Source organism: Falco cherrug, chromosome 2, assembly GCF_023634085.1.
Source record: "Falco cherrug isolate bFalChe1 chromosome 2, bFalChe1.pri, whole genome shotgun sequence".
Taxonomy (NCBI): domain Eukaryota; kingdom Metazoa; phylum Chordata; class Aves; order Falconiformes; family Falconidae; genus Falco; species Falco cherrug.
The window spans coordinates 119,798,527-119,818,509 of NC_073698.1; the positions used below are offsets into that span (position 1 = coordinate 119,798,527).

The following is a 19,983-nucleotide window of genomic DNA, read 5'->3' on the forward strand; positions in this document are numbered from 1 at the left end:
CTCTTGCTAGGTAGGTGTTGTGTGTGAGTCAGCAGCAGCAGATCAGCTGCAACGGAGGCTTTAGCGAAACTCACTGCAATTAGTCTGTTTATCTGCCTCATCAAGCAGCTTATTCTTTTTCATTACTAATTTGTCTTTAGATACTTCTTTATGAAAGAAAGATGAAGAGTCGCGCCAAAGCCTCTGTTAATTGTCTCATCGCTGAGAAATTTCCAGTCCCATGGTATGAGATTAGCGACGGCAGTTACTGCCCGAAGCGATCCTTTTCTTGGCTCTATCCATTTGTGCTAGCCAAGCACAACATTATGAAAGGCACGTTTAAAAAAATGTGCAGATTACAGGCTCACGTAAATATTAAAAATGGCTTTTTCCATTTTTAAAGAGGGCATTTGAGTTCCTGGTAGACTGATTTTTCTTTATTTTTATTTATTGTTCCATAATGCTTAATATCCCATTATCCCAATGAATTATCTGTCACTTTACCTTGTATGAGACATTATGTGATACACTTTTAAAAAGACAGAAAGGAAATAATGAAAATGCATAGTGCAGGAGTTCTTGTTAAAGAGTAAGTAATATTGAATTCATAAGTGCTAAGGTAAAGTTTGATCCAAATAATACTACATGAAAATGTAGAGGAAGGCCTTAGCAGTATGCAAGACTAATGAGGTTTTCAATAGCTTAAGATGAATTAACATTCTCTAAAAGTACTTTCTTCTAACACTAGATGAAGTTACCTTGTCTGGGGAGTTACAATCTTCTCTGGAATTAATTTCCTAGCTGTCTGAATGCACCGAAGACTGACTTTGATTCTATTACTTTAAAATAGTTATAGGAAATTGTCAGACTGGGGGAGGCACTGTTTGTCATGAGTAGGCGTCTTCCAGCAGATGAGTTAGCTCAGGTTTAACAAATCATGGCAAAAGACGTTGGCTCTCAAAATATGGGAGGAGACTGTGTTTTTCACTACTCCTCCTCATTTCCAAATTATTAAATTGTCCTGGTAATGAAAAAAAGCATATATTATGTAGTAATAGTGTTTTTAATTCCATGATACAAAATACAGGAATATGTAAATAAACACTTCAAGTACATATCCAGGTATTCCCTTCATCTGTGCACTCTTAATTCATACATACCTGTCACTGCCTTCTTCATGGTACAGCTGGTTCGTGGGAATGCGTTAAAATCGTGCCCCACCACACAGGAGTCCTCAGCTGCTCGGTGGTTCGTACTGGAGCGGGGCAGGAGTGGTGGGCGGCAGCGTGCCCCCCGCCTGAAAGTGTGTTGCTGCCGCCCCGGGCAGCCTCTGCTCCCGCGCCCTCCGGCACACGTGTTTGCTTGGGTCAGCAAAGGGAAGATCAAATAAAGGACACACCTGATTGTGAAAAAAATGTTTACAGCTGTCAGCATAAGTGATGTAACTATATCCTCACACAGATTTTTGAGTCCAGATTGTACTGGTCTGTCTTGGTCAAAATTTATCCTAACAAGAAGTAACAAATGCATGAGTTACTCTTATTTGATTATAAATACAGAAACTTCAGGGAACTACTTGGAAATAGAAAATCCACTTCTGGTGTAGGTCTGTGTGGACCTTCCTAGATGTCTTGTTATGCAGTATCTCAGTTCCTGAGTCCACTCCCGCAGGACAGTAGCAATCAGGATAATATTCCTCCGTGAGTCACTTGTTAGGATTTGTGTCAAGTGTGCTTTTCAGATGTGCCTGTCGGGCAGAAAGGCGTTGGGAGCTAAACCTCTCCAACCGATAGCCTGGCTTAATACTTCCATCAGAAAAACCTTCATTAGAAACCGTAATGTCAAAAGCAGGCTTATTCTTGAATTCACAGCCACTAGGGGCAAACGGATACCAGTATATCCCAGTAATAAATACATCTGATTAAATAGCACACGTGTGGTCAGCTCCGCAGTACAGTACGGCTGCGAAGTCGGTGACAGCTGCTTCTCCCTCAGCAGCAGCCGTGCCAGCCAGATGCAGTCCGTGCTGCTACAAAGGCGTCTGTGTTCTTTTCCTTAATGACATCTTTATTGCTCAGGTCTGTTGCAGCAGGGCTCCTTTGTACGCCAAAGGTCTGTCTTCTGTCACTGCCAGTTCACTTGTACTGCTTTGTGTCTTGCCTGCTTTACTTTGTCACCGTGCTGCTCTCATTACTGCTTTATTTCCAGTGAAGAGAAGATACGCAGAAAACTCCAGTAGGTGACAAACAGAAAAATTTTAAATCTCCTTGTCCTTAGGGAGTCTGTCAGGAAGAGTAGGTGTTGTGTACATCTGTTGGTGCCCTGGTAGCCACATGAAATGCAACCATCTCGTTGGCCTAGCCGTCAGCAAACATCAAATGATGCAGTTGGAGAGGTTGGATGGGGGCTGACAGGAAAAATATGGGATTTTTTTATATGATGGGAATACGCTGGAACCCTGATACAGAATGCTGAAGAAAACCGGTGTGTTGCTGCAGAGTATTTTGCTTTGGTTTATTTTTAATATCAGTAAACAAGGACTCATAGTCCCAGCAAAGCATTTTCTCTTTGCTAAGCACCAAGTGGTGATATGGATTAGGCTTCCCTGTAGGGGGAGAAACTGATAGTGCTTGCAGCCATCCTACGCCCCCTCCCCCTCCCACGCCTTCAAGTTATTCTTTAACCTGTTGGTCATCATCAGTTCCCTTCGGAAATCTCTGGGGCCACAGCGCGTTGTGGGAGTGTTGTGGCTGTAGGCAGTAGTAGTGCAGGGGACTGAAAGATGATTTTTCTACTTTGAAACAAAGCGCTGATGTAAGCTTTAATGGAAGCCCTTTCACACCCTTGCTGCTTCTTTCCATTTCATTTTGGCAGTTATGATTTACCATCCATGGAATATGGTGGGTAGAGATAGCTAAATAACAGATACATGTGGAACCAGAAGTTAATCGCATAAATTAAATCTCTTGCTTCAGCAGGGTTAAAAAATATCACGTTTTAAGACTCTTGAACTTCTAAATGAATCTTAATATTTTTCTAGGTTTTTTGTTACTGCCTACTACATATTAGGCGTGTTTTTCAACCACTTGTTTCTGCAAATCTGAAAATCCATCCCCACTGGGTTTTAGATGTGAATATTCCCATGATTTCTGTCTCTGCTGGAGCTGGACTGTTGTTATGTTGCTGTAAGAGAAAAGTCTGACACAAATGGCACCAGTGGGCTGACGGAGGGATGAGCTTATCATTTTGATGATTCTTTAGAGCACAGCTGTGTTAGAGGAGGCTGCTGTATAGGAATAGTGTCAGGTTGCGCTCTGAGGAAGTTGCATTAATTATTTCCACAGCAATTAGAACATCTTAAATTCCAAACAAATGTTTCCTGTCCAGTCCTCTGCAGTATTTCTTATTTTTCTTATTCTTTGTTTTCAGCTCCTATTACATATAGAGTTGTTTCTTAGTTCTCCTGGAGCAATTCCCTGCTGACTGAGACATGTTGTGGAACACCATAAAATGTAGAGACTTACTGCAAGGCTTTTATTTTAAATAATCGTATCTGTTTGAAGGTGTGACCTGTGTATTAGTTGTTTCAAATAATTTGGGAAATAAATTAATTTTCTGTCTGCTGAAACCAAAGAATTGAATATATTCTATTACATGTCTCTTAGCTTTCAGGTGGAGGTATAACTAAACTTTGAAAATTAATGCCATTAAATGATACAGTGCTTATTGTTCTATTTAAAAGATAGATGCTTTCTGTTAAGGAAAATGAATTGGCGTTCAGTTCATAGTCATTTTATAATTGCAGTTGCTCAGGCATGCTTGTGAGATACTTATCTAGCTTAGTTACTCGTCTTTCCATAATATTCAGAGAGGCGAAGCACTTCAGTCATTCATGTGTTTATCCTCACGGACTTCCAGTCGAGGTCAGGGGTATTCACCAATTAAAGGAAACAAAGAAAATTTCAGGGCTGTGTTCAAGCCATTTAGTATGAACATCGTGTGACTCCTCCTTCATTGGAAGGAGAAACTGGGAAACTATTTGTAGCCGTGAAGAGCACAAACCTGGAATTGCTCAGCCTCTTGAAATTGAATGTGTAGTCCTGATGCTGAGCTTACACTTGTAGACAAAGTGGTAAGACCTTGGGTATCAACAGAAAAATCATTCTGGCCATGGCATTGCACGTCAGCCTTCTAGCTCTTCAGCAGCTCCTCCTCTCTCTCACGTTTTATTGCAAGGTTTATTGCAATATTTATTATTATTGCAAGTAATACTGTGGTAGCTCCTAGTTTTTGAAGCAAATCTGGTGGCAATCTCAATGATGTAGAACAGAATACTAAACTAAGCTGTAGTATACAGCACACTGAGTGAGGAGACTGTTTATTACATCCTTTTCCTGGATCTGCTTTTGAATTTCTGAAGTTTTCAGATGCTTTAATATAGACACCACATGTAAAGAAAGGTAATGTTTATTTGTTTACCTTGTTAAAGAACTTCCTAGTCTCACCCCTGTCATCGCTACGGGTCTGTACAGCATTGGTGGGAAAAAGCTGATGAAATGAGGGGAAAAGTTTTGATCAAAGTGATTTAGCATAAAGCTGAGTGCATTTTTTTGCGATCAGTTTGCCGTGCCTGCCTTAGGAAGCTGGCAGCCTGTTAGCCCCGTAAGAAGTTACGCGGCAGGAAGGCAGGGGTGCCTCGGCGCACGCGTGGCCTGAGGCTGATGCTCGGTGTGAATGTCTTCCAGCTACTTGTGCCTACTGTCAGGGAAAGCACGGAACAGCGTAAACAGCCAGGGTTATGTACAGTAAGTACAGTGAAACAATTACGGTGAGCTCACAGAAACAACTAATTTATGCAGGCAATTAAACTCTCATTGTTTAAAGTGAGCCAGGTGAGGTTCAGGGACTAGTTGCAAAAACAGGTGGAGCCTGGATTGAGGAGTGAGATCTTTGGTTCTAATGAATTTGAAAGGACAAGTCAAGAGAAAAAAATATCATAATTTGTCACTGGGGGGGGAGGAGTGTGTGTATGTGTGACTAATTAGTTCCATATTTGCTAAAATGATAAACTGAATTGTCCTAAAGTGATTTGGGTAAATCAACACATAAATAAGGGAAGAATTAATTTCTTTGCCTGCTGACTTACTGATAATTGTGATTTGTAAGTTTTCAGGAGACAGGTACATTCTGTTTTCTATGGAAGTGTATGTTGAAAATGGGCTGTGTTTAACAGACAGTAGCATAGATGTCCAGCTTTTACAAGCAATTTACAGAATCTTACATGGAGTGCTCTCTAGTAATAAAGAGGTTATGCAGAGCAGCAGCACTGCAGTAGCATCTTTGTATGTTAGTGGTTGTTCCCTTTCATATGACAATGATTGCTTGTTTTCTTAAACAAATTACTGGAACATAGATTGTTCTTCTATTTTCATCACAAGTTGACATGGACCTTAGTTAGACTTAGACAGACTTGTAGATTTCTTTTTCAGTAACTGTAAGATGAGCACCTGTACTATTAATTAAAAGAGCAGCAGGGTGTCCGTTATGATAAATTACTGTTAGTAAGTACCTGAAAAATATCGAATGTTTTACTCGGGGAATGGAAGTTGTGTACCTGACCATCAGGTAAATAGCAATTGGGTTTTTTCTGTCTTGAAGTGCAATGAGAGGCAGAATTCACCAGTGACATCCCCAGGATCTTCCCCTCTTGCACAAAGAAGAAAACCACTCCCAGACCCCCTGCAGATCCCCCACCTCAGTCTTCCACCTGTACCTCCTCGTCTGGACCTTATTCAGAAGGGAGTAGCACGGTCACCATGTGCCAGCCCTACTGGGTCACCAAAGGTGAGTCTTACTGAACCATTATTCCTTTATAAACGAAGATTTAGAAATTGTATTGTTTTCAAGGTGAGCTTTGCATGTTTATTTTGGAAGTTGCACTTCTGAAATTTTCCATGCATGTTTTCTTTTTTTGGGAGTTTGCTCTGTCCAAAAGGTCTTTAATTCCTTGTAGCTTAGAAAAACTTTAGATTATATCCCCATTGGTTAAGTCCCTTATCTCCTTCAGCTGACTCTGGCGAGTGCCCGTCACACCTTACACAGTCAGATGTTTACGGCTACGTGTGCTGGTCAGATGGGACCTCTGTTTCTCTGTTGATTATACTATAATTGGTTAGGGTCAGAATTTTAAAGACATTGCTAATGGATGAGTTTTGTAGTAAACCCTGATTTTTGAAAATAAATAGAAATTAAAGTTTCCCAAAAATAGATTTCAAGGTTATTATCTTATTAAAATTACATGTTGTGCTCTGATGACAACTTATCCTCAATTTCCACAGCATCCTTACAAGAAAAATATGTGCAGATACACTGCTTTCAAAACCTTAAATAGCATATATTAGGAGTCCATTTTCAAGGAAAATAATACTGACTCTATAGCTAATAAATTGTATGCTGTGTTTTGTGAAACTAATGATACTCAAGATTTAATGATTTTCTTGGGAGTGGATAAGCATGAAGGAGAACAAATACTAAGTTTCCTCTCTATTGTGAGTTGATCATTTTGTTGTAAGTGCTGTATAGGGAGGGGGAATTAGATTTAAATTTTTCATTTTTAGATGATGAGTTCAAATTCAAGATCAAGACATGACTTGAAAGCTGTGTGCTCATAATAATGCAGTATGAAGAACCCTATCTATTTTTTCAGGTTTTTACTTCAAGCTTGAGAAGCAACCTCTTTTTAAGATTCTAGTGGTTTATAATTTAGAGGGGAAAATAGAAGTTTGAATGGTTTTTCACCACTTCTTATATTATACAAGGGAATTTATAACACATTGAGGAGATATCCTAATCATATGGCACATCCATTAGAAATTAATTCTACAATACCATATTTTTACAAAGTTTGTCTTTTAAAAATCAGAAAATCGGAAATTTCAATATTGCTTTAAATGTTTCAGTGATGTTATTTTGGAAATGCCTTTTTTTCCCTTGAAATTTCACTTTAAAAGATAATTGGGGGGATGAAAAGGAAACAAGGTGGGGGCAACAAAGAATAATTTCATACTTTGAAAGAACAAAAAGATGGCCGTTTAGTCCTTCTGAGACTACTGCTTCAGTCAAAAACTTCTCTTTTTCTGCAATGGAAAACTATAATTAACTATAAACTATAACGAAGAATTTGGAGGCAGCCATTATGTTCTTGCCTTGGCAGTGAGAATAACTTTTTCTTAACTAGCAACTGAATTAAACATTTATTGAATACACTGCATATATTGAATAATAACATATTAATATATTATTATATTGAATATTAATAGACCTGTAGGTAGAATAACTTTTATTTTCAGTCTGAGTAACGTGTTGAGGTGCTGCACGAAGAAGAATGGTGGGCTAACCTGTGGAGCGACAGCAAATGCTGTTGTTACTTTAAAACTTTTGCAACCTCAGTCTCTTCAAGTGGTAATATTACGCAGGCTTAGCAGAGTCCATGAAAACTACACCTTCCCAGGGAAATAATCTTCCCTGTATTACTTATAGTAGCTGGTGGTAAGAGAAAAACACTTTGTAAAGACCTGGCCTGAGTGTTATTTTGTAAAATTTTGTTAGTAATTCACTCCTAATGAAAATGTTTTGGGTTTATCAGTTTTGCTCTTAGAAGCTATACAGCTACTGACATATGGTTTATTGGTTTTGTTGTTTTTTTCCCCTAATAACTTGGGTTCCAGCTTTCTAATATTAGTACATGTAATTTTGGAAGACATTTCACCATTTGTGATATGGTTCAATACTGGGAAAGGATGTACTCTGGCAAAGGTCGTTTGCAGATGAGCTAATTGCAAACATAACTGCATCCTGGGTGTGTTACCTGAAACACACAACTGCGGTTCACACAAGCGGGGCACTCTAACCGTAAAGAGTTGCGTTATCCCTAGGTACACAATTAAAACAGCAGTAGTTATTTTCTTTTCCCAGTTGCTCCCTAGTCATTGCTTTTTTGTGCTCATTCGCTGTCGCTAAGTCATTTCCTTTTGCACGTGGGTTTTAGTTTGTTCGGGGTTATTCAGCTTCAGGCAGTCTGTTTTTTCCAAACACTCCTCAGAATTCATTTCAGCAGCTGAAGAAGTGATGCAAAGGATTCTGGAAAAAAATGATGGGTCAGATAAACCTGCCTCTGTCCGTTGTCTTTTCTCCCTTCCACTCCTTCCTTGGGTTACTCATGCAACAGCCGACCTGGGGGCGTGCTCTCGGCAGAGCGGGCAAGGCTAACATTTCGTCTGCTTGCTGGTGGTGTTGTGACACCTTGAAAATATCTCGGTTAGAAATGGTAAAGCCATACCTGACCACGAGAGAAATATGCACATCTATATGTAACTTTTTTTTTTTTTTTTTTTTAACCTGTGTTGCTTAGTCTTCTCCTTGTATGGTGAGGAAACAAGACAAACCTTTGCCAGCACCACCACCTCCCTTGCGTGATCCTCCACCGCCCCCACCGGAGCGACCCCCTCCAATTCCACCGGAGAACAGGATGAGCAGACACCTGCACCACCCGGAAAGCGTGCCTTCCAGAGACCAGCCCGTGCCCCTGGAAGGCTGGTGTCCCAGGGATGTGTTTGGGACAGGTCAGTTGGTAGGATGTCGAATAGGGAGCGATGCTTCTCCCAAACCAGGACTGACTGCGATTTCAAACATAAATGGAAGGCACAACCGCATCGGTTCTGATCCAGGATTTATGAGGAAACACAGACGGCACGAGCTGCCTGCGGAAGGTGCCAAGGTATGAAATGTGCTGAATGTGATGTGTGGGATCCTGGTCTGGGACCCCCCTGCAGCGCTGTCGTGCTGCGGGTAGCATGCTCTTTGTGCTGGTCAGTGCTTGTCTGCTGTTTCTGAGGCTGTTGTGTTGATCCTTGGTAATAAGCTGGTCCTAAATCAACAGTTTGTTAATACTGGGATTTTAAAAGAAACAGTACATGAGGGTCTAAGTTACAATTTTAACATGAAGTCTTCAAGAAATGGAGAGAAAATTCTAGCTGTGCTATAACCTTTTAGTAAATCATCCATACAGTCGGTGCATGATAATAATAAATCACTGCCGTAGTATAGGTACATAGTATCTCAGGTCCAATGTGGAAGCATCTTGTGCCAAAATTGTGTATGTGTTTCCTGATGGAAAAGCAGATGTTCCAGTTACCTCTGTCATAGGTGAGGTGGGGACTCGGTAACCTCTTCAATCTGTGATGCGTACAGTACATACAGATGATGTATACAAATGGACTTAAATTGTCAGATATATTGTGTGCATTAACATAACAAGCTAAATATTCTAAAGGTCAGTTGTGTGGTTCATCAGTAAAACATTATTTTCAAGAGAGCATTGAATTAGTCATGGTGTTCTGTGTAGTCTAATGGAAAAGATCTAGCCTGCCTTGACCCTTAAGAAAGAGGAAACAAATACATCTGAAGCCAAGTTACATGTGGAATTGCTTATTGCATCTTTACCACTGGCTAGATGTGTAGCATCCTTGAAAGTGCTGAGTGGCCCCAGTATTGCATTGTTTCATTTGTTATTACCAGCAACATTCTAAACCTTATGCAGGATAATTAGCATTGCAACTCCGTTTATCTTTTACAGTTGCTTACAGTGATGCACATTCCTTCAGCTGAATTTTTCTTTCTTTGTGCTTAAATCAGAGCTCCGTTGTATATTGTTACAACTTGTTCATAGCAGCTTTTGACTTCTCTTGGACAAATGTCTGGTGTAATGTCCGATAATCCATTTTCAGTGCTGAGGGCATTCTGCGTTGTCACTTGCAGCCTTCCCGCTGATTATCTAGCTTGGTTTGCTGGGGACATTGGCTTGTCACCCACAGAAGTATGTCCTCCCGCCCTTGTTGCAGTGTATAGTGTAGATGGCACTAACTATGGTGTTTCTTTTATCAGATGGTGGGGGAAGTGAAGGATCGTTGCTATATGTTAATTGAAGATATCTGGGGGGAGAGTGGAGAGGGAGTAGTTCCGGCGTTAGGTGGCTTCACACAACTTGCAAGTCTTATGGCTGGGAGGCTTAGGTTTGAAAGAGATCAGGTGGTGACAGCCTAAGAAAGAATTCCTAGTTCTGTTTCTGATCAGTTTTATAAAAACAGCTCAGTAATTTATTCATAGAGCAGGCTGTTAGCTCAAAGCTGCTCTTCTTTATTTTGCTTGAAGACTACATAGCTTGTGCTAGGGAAGGATGGATGCATGGTTAAGTCACGGTAGTTAGAAAGCGTAACTTTTTCTCTATTTGCTTTTCCCAAAGTCACAAGCTATTTAACCTTTCTATCTCCATTTTACATTTTTTTTCTTATATGGATGTTTTGGTTATTTTGAAAGTATGTTACTGAAATTCAATTAGTATCGGTAAAGAACATTGACATATATGATGAAAGGTGCTTTAAGTCCATGATGTTACATATCATTAGAATGTTCGTTTATCAGCGTTGAGGCAAACCCCCAAAATTTTGCTTACAGCAGGCTGTTGATCAAAACGCTACAGCTTTTCATCTGATTTTGAAAGGATACTGTGTATATATCTTCAATTTTACCTTCATATGGCATTCCAGTTGTGGTCTGGCACAGGATTGGAGGTGATGGAATAAATACTTGTCAAATCAGAATAACCACTCTGTGTAGAAGTGCCGTTGTAGACTGAGGGAGTTACACATGTGTTGAACCAAATGCTGCTTTGAACTGTCATCTTCAGGTTATGGATCTAAGCCGTTTGGTTAAACGGAGCAGCTGACAACTCGGAATTATTGTTTTGGGCTGTATGCGCATTCATGAATGAAGCATTTAATGAGTTTTCGTCCCTGATTCATATATCAATTATATTATAATCTTTTTGCTATTGGTAAAAACCAAGAATCAGGCAGACAATCCTGTTACCCACAGGGTAGGGGGTGCATTCTGGCAGGCACTATATCACGGAGTTGTAACAACCATCAGTGTGTTTAGCACGCTGTGCCTGCTGGTTTCCCAGAGTACTTCATCCCTCTCACTTTGATCAGTTTGCTGTCTTGAAATCTTAATTCCCCGCCCCCCGCCAGCAGTTCACCTGTAGCTGAGTAGTCCATCTAGTAAGTGTGAAGTGGGGCTTCCTCGCTGGCTGAAGCGTTAAGCTAACGTGTTCTCCAGCTCCCAGGTGGGGGTGGGCTGAAACAGGTATGAGGGAGTCACTTCACGTCACACCTCTGCGGGGTGAGCTCCTAGGACAGCCTTTGCCCGTGGCCTTCTCTAGGTCTGTTTGGTAACATCCTTGATGATAAACAGGAGGCAATAACCACTGTAACACTTGTGTGATTTTTAGGTCTTTTCAAACGGTCATCTGATAAATGAAGAATATGATGTCCCTCCACGGCTTTCACCCCCTCTTCCAGCTGCCTGCATCATCCCTAGTATAAAGTAAGTTAAGTTCATCTATAAAGGAAATGTGTTAATGAATGTTAAATAATAGCACTGATTCTTTGGTGCTAAAAGAGGAAAACCAAAAAAAAAATAAATTAATTACTATGACTAGGTGATGCATTTTCCATGAACTTTAATGTGGTGTTACAAAGGAAATGTAAATTGTATTGATTGAGTGGGAGCAGTTCTAATGTTAACTGAACATACTACATTTTTATAGGAAGAGAGAATGAATTGTGGGAGATCTTACTCCAGACATTTGGCAGTGGGAGCAGATGCTGTCTGGTTTTGCTTCTACTACTGCAGGAGAAGCGTGGTCAGAGCTATTTGTCGCAGGAGATGAGAGATTCCAGGGAAAGCGCTAGGGGTAGAGAGTGTGATCTGTGTGTGTCCTGCCCCTCATCTAGCCATGCTTTCTGCTCGTGGGGATTTATCCAGGGCTCACACCAGTATCTTGTCTCTGTTGTAGCTAAAACCCAACCAAAGAAAAATGCTTTATATAATTTCAAGTGGGGTTAACCTCCCTGAGTTCCAGAATATGATTTGGGAAATTTTGTCGTTTCCAGTTGCAGACTACTCTTGGTCTTCCAGTAACACGACTGTTGATTAGGTACCAAGATATTACTGTGCATGACAAGTGTCTTTGGACTCTGAATCACACAAGATATTCTACAGAACAAGAGATACTTAAACTAGAAAGCCTGGAAGTGCTATGATGTAGTTTTGTCAATTTTTCATGGCTTTGTAAGGAAATCGAAGTATATCTCAACATTTGTTGTTATCCTACAGCTTCTTTCTAATGCGCTACTTGTGATTCTTGCTGTTAAATAAAATAATTGGGCTGTCACTACGTACTAATACTAAGAATTTTCTCTTCAGTCTGGAATTTTGCTGTATCTTCAGCACTCATTCCATTGTTGTTCACTTAGCAGTAACATAAAAGACAAATACATTTTAGCATTTCGTTAATATGCTGGGTTTTCTCTTCCTGAGCGCTAGAATAAAGGTGCGGTGAAGCGGTGGCTTTTCATTCAGAAGCATGTTTCCAAGGGGGACAGCTGCCAGGTTGAAGTTCTCCATGTTTAGTTGCTTTTCAGAAGCGAATTTCAGAACGTAATCCAGACATTTCTGTAAGTGCCTGTTGGGATGTAACCTGAGTGAGTCAGGGTATCACAGGAGCACCCTTTGGCTACCTCGTGTCATCCATGCCCTTATCAGCTGAGCTCCTCGGGTTGACCACCCCTTCTGTGATACGGTGCGAACCCTGGGGTGTCCACGCTCTCAGTCAGAAGGATAAAGCAACGGCTCTGCTAGACAAACAAAATACTTTGATATTCCAAAGCCAGTTGAGCTCCGAAGAGGGGAAGATTCTTACTTTTACTTTGTGTAGCGCTGAAAAAAACAAAACATTCTTTTCATGAATACCCCATTTTTTACTCAGACCTTTGCAAATGGAGCCTAGAATCAAAAGTACAGCACATACATACTCCATACACTGTTCACTGGAGAGTCCAGTAGCGATGTGGACAGGCATGAAATCCATGTCCCACCAGTGCAAAGCTAGGGTGGTCTTCAGCTTGGGCAGAAGAATCACCTTCGTTACCTGAAGCCTTCTGAACTGAGAACAGACATATTCCAGCCAAGAGAAAATCTTCATTTGCTAAAACCAGACTTCTGAGGAAGAAAATAACTCTCATTTCCAGTTTGGTTTTGTACTTAACACCTTTTAAAAAATATACAGCATGTTTTAAGTTTTGATTTTTAAAATGTAATGAGTATCAATATGTAACATAGGGATCAGAAATTAAAATTATCTGATTAACAACTACTAAAATGTCACATGGAATGGCTGTTAACAACATACAATAATTAATTTTTAGTTTTTCCTCAGAACACGAATGTGTAAATTTAAAATTTTTACTTTTTAAAATTTTTTAAAAATCAAATTAGGCTTTTGTTACCCCTAGAAAATACCCCATAATCTGTACTATCATGTGGCAATATGTGGGTGGAAAAATGGAGGGGGTGGGGGGAGAATTTTCAAAAATAGCAAGTTTAATAAGTTTAATGTTTCCACCAACCGTAACAATTGCTTTCCAAAAGGTAACCTAAATAATATTTAGCATGATTTAATTTGAAATGTCAGCAAGAATATTTTTACAGTGTATTTTTCCTCTTGTTAAATTGACTACGCTAAGCCTGCAGAAATATGTGCAGCCGTACTCCGTCCAAGCTACTCTGGCTTTCCACAGCTGTGCTACTGCAATCAGTCTGGAGCAGGCTTCTCGTTTTTTCCTACTCTCCGATCTCTGCGGAGTTGTGGCTTCAGAGCCAGTTTGCTCCATACAGCTCCGAGGCATTTTATTCTTTCAAGTTACTGTTGTGAGTTTGTAATTCCAAGGGTTGGACTGAAGGATACACTGAGCGTGTATGAAATCAGTCTGAATCATGAGGCAGCGCAATGAGCCGCCGCTGGAGCTTCAGTTCTAAAATGTCCCCGATTGCCATGTTTGATCAGTTTTACTGAATGCATTACAATTATAACCTTTCTTTTTTTTTTTTTTCTTTCCTAAATTACAGTAATAGAAAAGCACTACTGTCGGTCCTTTTCTGGAAATGGTGCTGATTTGTTTTCATTTTACTAAAAATTGTTATTATTAATTGTACTTCAATAAGGAAATGTTGGGCTCTTGTTCGCCAAGATTGTTATTTTCCACTCAGCCACTACATTGCCGGCCCTACATGTGAAAACAGTTAGTCTTTTATTGGACTGCTCTTAATTATGTCCGTTTATTTTTAGCCGTTTTGATCAAGTTGCTATTTTATTCTTGAAAAAAATAAGTAAAACTTTTGTGCCAAAGATACAGACACCTTCTTCCCTAAAACTTGGTGATTTTCAAATTGTTTTATTCCTGTGAGTAGATGCTACATCAATAAAAAATTGACCCCTGTGTCTTGAAAGTGCTTTATGCCCCAGTGATATTTTCTGGGAGAGTGTCTGGGGTTTCGAGTATGTAATGAGACATCCAGTTCCGACTGCCTCTTGTAGTGTATGAATATATTGGGCAAATCTAGTTGCTTTGAGGTAGTTGGGGGAAAAGTGGAACTGAAAGGTATTTATCCTCGTGCTCTCCCTTCTGCCTTGCCAACAGGCTCTGGAGGTGTGATCACGGTTCCAGTAAAGACGACCGCGGCTTGGGAATCCCGGCTGCCTGGACGCGAGGCTTTGGCGTGGCACGGTGGTGCTGGAGGGGCACTGCGGGGGCGCGGGTTCCCCGCAGCCGGGGGGTGATGCGCTGGAGGGCACGGGTCCCTAGCTCATAGCCTGATGGGCCAGTGGATCTGGATGCATCGGGGGTTCTGTGCTAATTGTCATTGCTAATTCTCAGGCTTACTCTGTGGCAAACAGAAAACTGTGTCCTCCTCTGAGAACGAGCGAGAGCTGCTTTGTGTACATCTTGTGTTGCTTGAGGGCCACAAGCAGCTGACAAGCGCTGCGTTGATCCTGTGGTCCATATCACTTAACACTTCGCTGAAACAGTTTAAGGCATTGCAAGATTAAAGCTTTTGTCCGCACTGTCAGGTGGTACTCTGCGCAGGACAGAAGGGTTGACAGCAGGGAGCTGCCGCCTGTACTGTACACATGATGGGGCAGCAGGTCACCTGGCTGTGGTCTGGTCCCATGGATTTCAACAGTCTGTAGCGATCGGGATGTAGTAAGGGCACGCTTGGAGCCTACCTTGTATTTTGGTTTAATCTGAAAGGTGCTCACGTGGTGCGCTCCTGAGTGCAAACCGAAGCGTGGTAAGCGGGGGAGGTCGGAGGGTTCATTTCAGAAGCACGGTCCTGATCCAAACCAAAATACCTGGGACTGCAAGTTCATTGTGTCCGAGTCCTGTCAGTCAGTTCACCAGTACATGATGGAAAGGGAATCTTGCCCTGAAATACTTCTGAATGTGTGAGATGCTCGTTTCCCTGGAGCTCTGTTTACAACTAAGCTGGACATGAGGTGGCCGGGCACAAATGAATTCTCACACCTTCTCCTGTTTTGCCTTCGGCCCTTGGTGCTCAGTGGGATAAGAGAGATCGACATCTAGCCTTCTGTTCAGCAACCAGAAACACAAAGAAAGTCTTTGCCTACCAGAATGTAATTTGGATTTTCAACTTTAAAATATTTCCACTTAAGTAAGAAGAGGAACTAGAGAATATAGAAATACAGTGTGCATAAATACAGTAAAGCTTTGTCAGCTTTGTATTCCTCTGTACACAAATCTCCTGAAGTTCTAAAAGCAATGAAGTTTTTTAATTAATTATAGAAAATTTCACCAGCTTGATAAACAGATGCCTAAGTTTTGCATGTCTTCACTTCTAATGACAATGTTCATCTGTTTAGTTACAAGAAACTGTGAAATATTTGTCTATTTATCTTACTAGGTGGCTTTCTGTAGTACAATAGTTAGTCTTAGAATAACAGAGATTTAATAAAACAACTTGATCTCAAAGAAATTTCAATAATCACAGAGAAGAGGGGATAGATGTCTACCAGCACAGTGCAAGAGGTTTGGAGTCAAATATCATTACAATTGGAGTAAATTAGAAGAATGATACGATTTTTAAAAAAATATGAAATCTGAAATACTAGTAAAATATTATGAAAGTATAGGACAATTTTAGGTCTCTGATGGAGACTATATTAGCTATATGTTAGTACTCTAACTCTTCTACTGCTTTACAAATCTAAAGCACCTTTCAAATATTATTCGCATAATAATATTTACAACCTGACAAGTATATTCCTTACTTTAAAGGTAGTGAGAGATTTACTAGTGTGAAGGACTTGTCTAAGGCTGCACTGTATTCAGAAGCAAGAGACTTCAAATTTAGGGCTTTAGTACTACCTCCAATCCAGTGACTTCTTAGCAGAGAAGGGGGGTTGTTTTTGCCCAGTAACAGGCTTTGAAGAGGGCTTCAAACAGTGCTGCTGACCTGGCTGGGTCAGTATTGGGCATTTCTGGTTGAGATATTAATATCTGAAACATTGCTGTCTGCAGAAGCCAGCAATTCAATTAGCGATTATTTTGAAAAAACACAGGCGCATGTGCGCCTGTGTATATATATATACATACACATATATGTAACATCTCCAGAACATGCTGGATTGCCGTGTAAGAATAGTTGCACATCCACAGAAATGAGAAAATTTATTCTTTGTGGGCCTTCCAACTGTCTACCTGAGAACACCACAGAGTTCTTGTCCCGGTGCAGTTTTTACCGTCTGTTCTTTAAATGGCCGTAGAGCAGTGACACAAACCTCGTGTCTGCCTAGAAATCAAGGATGGAAAAAGCAATTTCCCACTGCTGTGTGGAAAGGGAGCTGAAAATTTCAGTAGGGGGGTTGCAGTTCGGTGCCATAAATATTCTTTCCCCCGTCTTTGGCTGGTAGGTCTTTGCAGAAGCTGGTTTCCCATCTTCCATGAACTTGTTCCTGAAGTCAAAATTATGTGACGGATTGAAGGACGGAGTGTCTGAGAAGTAGCTAGGGGGCTCGAGGCTTTGAATGTATCCAAACAAAAGCAGCACACATGCCCCCTTCTTTCTCAGTTCTTTTTCTTTCTCCATTTTTTTTGTTGATTTGTTTATTTAGTGACTGGCTAGTGCTGGTGGTAGGTAGTTATTCCTTTTTGTTCACGGAGTGCCCTGACGTCCTGAAGCCGTGCGGCATCACCTACCGTGTTTCTCCTAAGGTGTTTCTCCTTTGTGAAGGAGCGTGCTCTGTGTCAGGTGCTGTGTCTGTTGAAAAAATGAGGAGATAGGCATGGCCTGTCATTTCAGCCCTTGGTGCTCACGATAAAATCAAACTAGACCACAGTAAGAGAAAGTATGTCCACCGCCTTCTTGCAGTGCCTTCTGGTCCTTCAGAACTTCCCTAAATGATGTACGAAGTAGATGCGTCTCATAGTGCAGCGTGTAGTTCAGCTCAGGGGCCAGTAACCGTAATTGTAGGCCACGGATCAAAATGGGTGTAGATGCGTTGCACATCTTTATTCGGGGTCCTCCAGCTGTTGGCTTGTTTTTGGTGGCAAAAAATAAAGTTGCTCTCCATTGCATAATGTACTATCCAGGTGATTTTTGAAGTTACACACTTACTACTCTTCACGTCCAGCTAGTTTAAGAACCAAACTTCTGTTTGTGGTTTTCATGTGTGGTCAAGCTGAAGTCAAATGAAGTCTTTAATGTAAGCTTTTTTGTTTCAGGTATTTTGTGAGTTCCTTATTTATCTTGATGTATTGGAGTAACTGCTATAGATGTTCTATGTATAAAACGTGATGCTGATTGTTAGACCTGTAACCTCGCTAGTTACATTTTTATCAAGGCCAAAAGATTTGTTGAGCTTGTTAATACCTAAAAAAATTACTTGCTCACCAAAATGACACTTTCGCCTATTCTGATCACACTCATATAACAGAAAACCAGCTAGTGGGAGTTAGTTTTTTAGTTTAGAAATCTCATACCTAGCAGTGTTTTCCATGACAGAACTTGGTACCTGTAAATGGAGATTGTGAGGTCTGCCCCCTTCCTGGGTTTCCACTGCTTTCACAATGTGATATAAACCACTGTCTGCGGGGACAATGAAAGGCAATTATTGTTTGGAGTAAGAATAATTTAAAATACAGGCAAGTTTTTGAGCGTTTGGTAATGGTATGGCTGGAACAAGACTCCACTGAAAGGGTGCGAGTCTGCTGCCTCGCTGAGCCCTGCTAAGTAATGTTTGTCCTGAATTAACTGTTGCTCGGTTCTTTTGATAAGTGCAAACAAGTTAAGCCTTGTAAGTGCTTGTTTGGTACTCTAATTCTTCGCAATTCTCCGCTTTGTTGTGCTTGCTTAAAGTAGCTGTTTAACTCTGAGGTCAGCTGCCCTTTTCTCTGGGCATTTTTAGTGACAAAAAAGCCTTACAAGGTTTAGTTTGACGTGGTGTCAGTGGAAGAGAGTATTTTCAGTATTATAGTGAGGTCAATTATGTAATAGTGAAAACAGAACTGATCTTTTGCTCATCTCCTTAGGTGCCCTGTTCCTTCAGCAAATTCTCTGTCTGATAAATCAAGGGATCACACCGATGACGATGATGAATACAAAGTTCCTTCTTCACATCCTGTAATACTGAGCTCACAACCGCCTCACGGTCATAACATCAAACCTCTTGCTCGGTAAGGTCATTTAGCCGCCTTGAAGGCAACTTATTTCCCAAAACTCTTGCTTTTTCCAAAACGTAACTGGATTCAGCGTTTGTAATGCTGGTTAAGCTTGCCTGCCTTTTCAAGCGTCTCAGCTCTTCAAGCTTGGATTTCATGTCTCTGTTTCATTTGACCACTGCCACAGCCACAAACCTGCGAGGTTCACTTCATCGTGCCGCTGTGTGCCAGGACTGGGGGGAGGGGTGGGGGGTGGGGGGGTTTGCCTCCGGACACCGTTTCTGCAGCGGATCCTTTTTGTCCTTTAAACTGAGGTTTTCAAAACTGACCTGGAGATTCAGCCCCCCCAAATCTTGCATTTTGGTTTTAAGGAGAATCCTGACTGAAATTCTCAAAGTCAGCTTCGAAAATCTTAAACTTTCGCATTTTATATGATTTAAGAAGTAACGCAGTGAATTTGGCAGCTGTGTGTACGTACTTCTGTTCCCTTTCTGTCCCATGTGTACTGTGTCTTTTTAGCTCTTTGAGCCTCTCTCACAGCATATTTTCTTTCTGCTTCTCAGGAAGAGAACTTTTTTTTAAAAAAAATCAGATGGGATCTATCTTTTTTTGCTGTGTTCTAAAATAATATCTCCAGGCTTTCACAGTTGTGAATTATTAATGGATCATGGCAAGGCGATGTGGAGCCAAGGGACATGGCGACTGAAGGCTGTGTCATTCTGGGTGAACTTCTTAGTCTTTGACTCATAAAAAAAATCTGAATGTCTGGAAATAAGAGAATAAGTCTTGGGGGAAAAGAAGGGCCAGTTCTCTACTGGTCTTGTAGGTCAAAAGTATGATACTAAAATAAAGTTTTCATGTAAAAAGTTCAGACTCTTCTGCTATTAAAAAAAATGCATTGACATATTGCCGGTTTTTCCTCTCTCTGTCAGAATGTGATGTCAAGGATCCACCATCATTAAAGCTCGACATCTCTCTCATCCCAAAATTAGCCAATGACAATATTTAGACCTCTTCTGTCAGAATTTAGAACAGGTGGAAGAAGGGTCATAATCTGATCACCCCTTGCATGCAGGTTAAAAAATTCTTGTCTTTTTTATTTCTAATATAACAGAAATATTAGTATTTCTGTTAACAGAAATGCTGATCCAACCTTCACTGCATGGAGGTGAACATTTCACAGTTGTCTGAGCTTTTTGATCTTGAGTACTTAACTTGCAATCTAGCATATGAGACTTTAAAAACCCAACCAAACAAAAACCAACAAAAATTATGGATTAAAATCTTGGTGTTGGCGAAGCTAAAAAGTGGGAAGCAAAAGAAATAATTCCAAGGTCCTAATCCTTGTTACCCACGTCATATTTTTATC

At 40.7% G+C, this 19,983-nt stretch overlaps 1 protein-coding gene across 4 annotated transcripts in view; it reads left to right on the top strand.

Moving 5' to 3' along the window:
* CBLB (Cbl proto-oncogene B) overlaps window positions 1-19,983 on the top strand; it is a 133,726-nt gene that overhangs the window by 96,585 nt on the left and 17,158 nt on the right. For all 4 annotated transcript variants that reach the window (XM_055701594.1, XM_055701597.1, XM_055701595.1 and 1 more), the window contains exons 11-14: window positions 5,638-5,823; window positions 8,390-8,755; window positions 11,327-11,421; window positions 18,486-18,629. In XM_055701594.1, coding sequence (XP_055557569.1) covers window positions 5,638-5,823; window positions 8,390-8,755; window positions 11,327-11,421; window positions 18,486-18,629 — 791 coding nt within the window. The remainder of the gene's footprint in view (window positions 1-5,637; window positions 5,824-8,389; window positions 8,756-11,326; window positions 11,422-18,485; window positions 18,630-19,983) is intronic.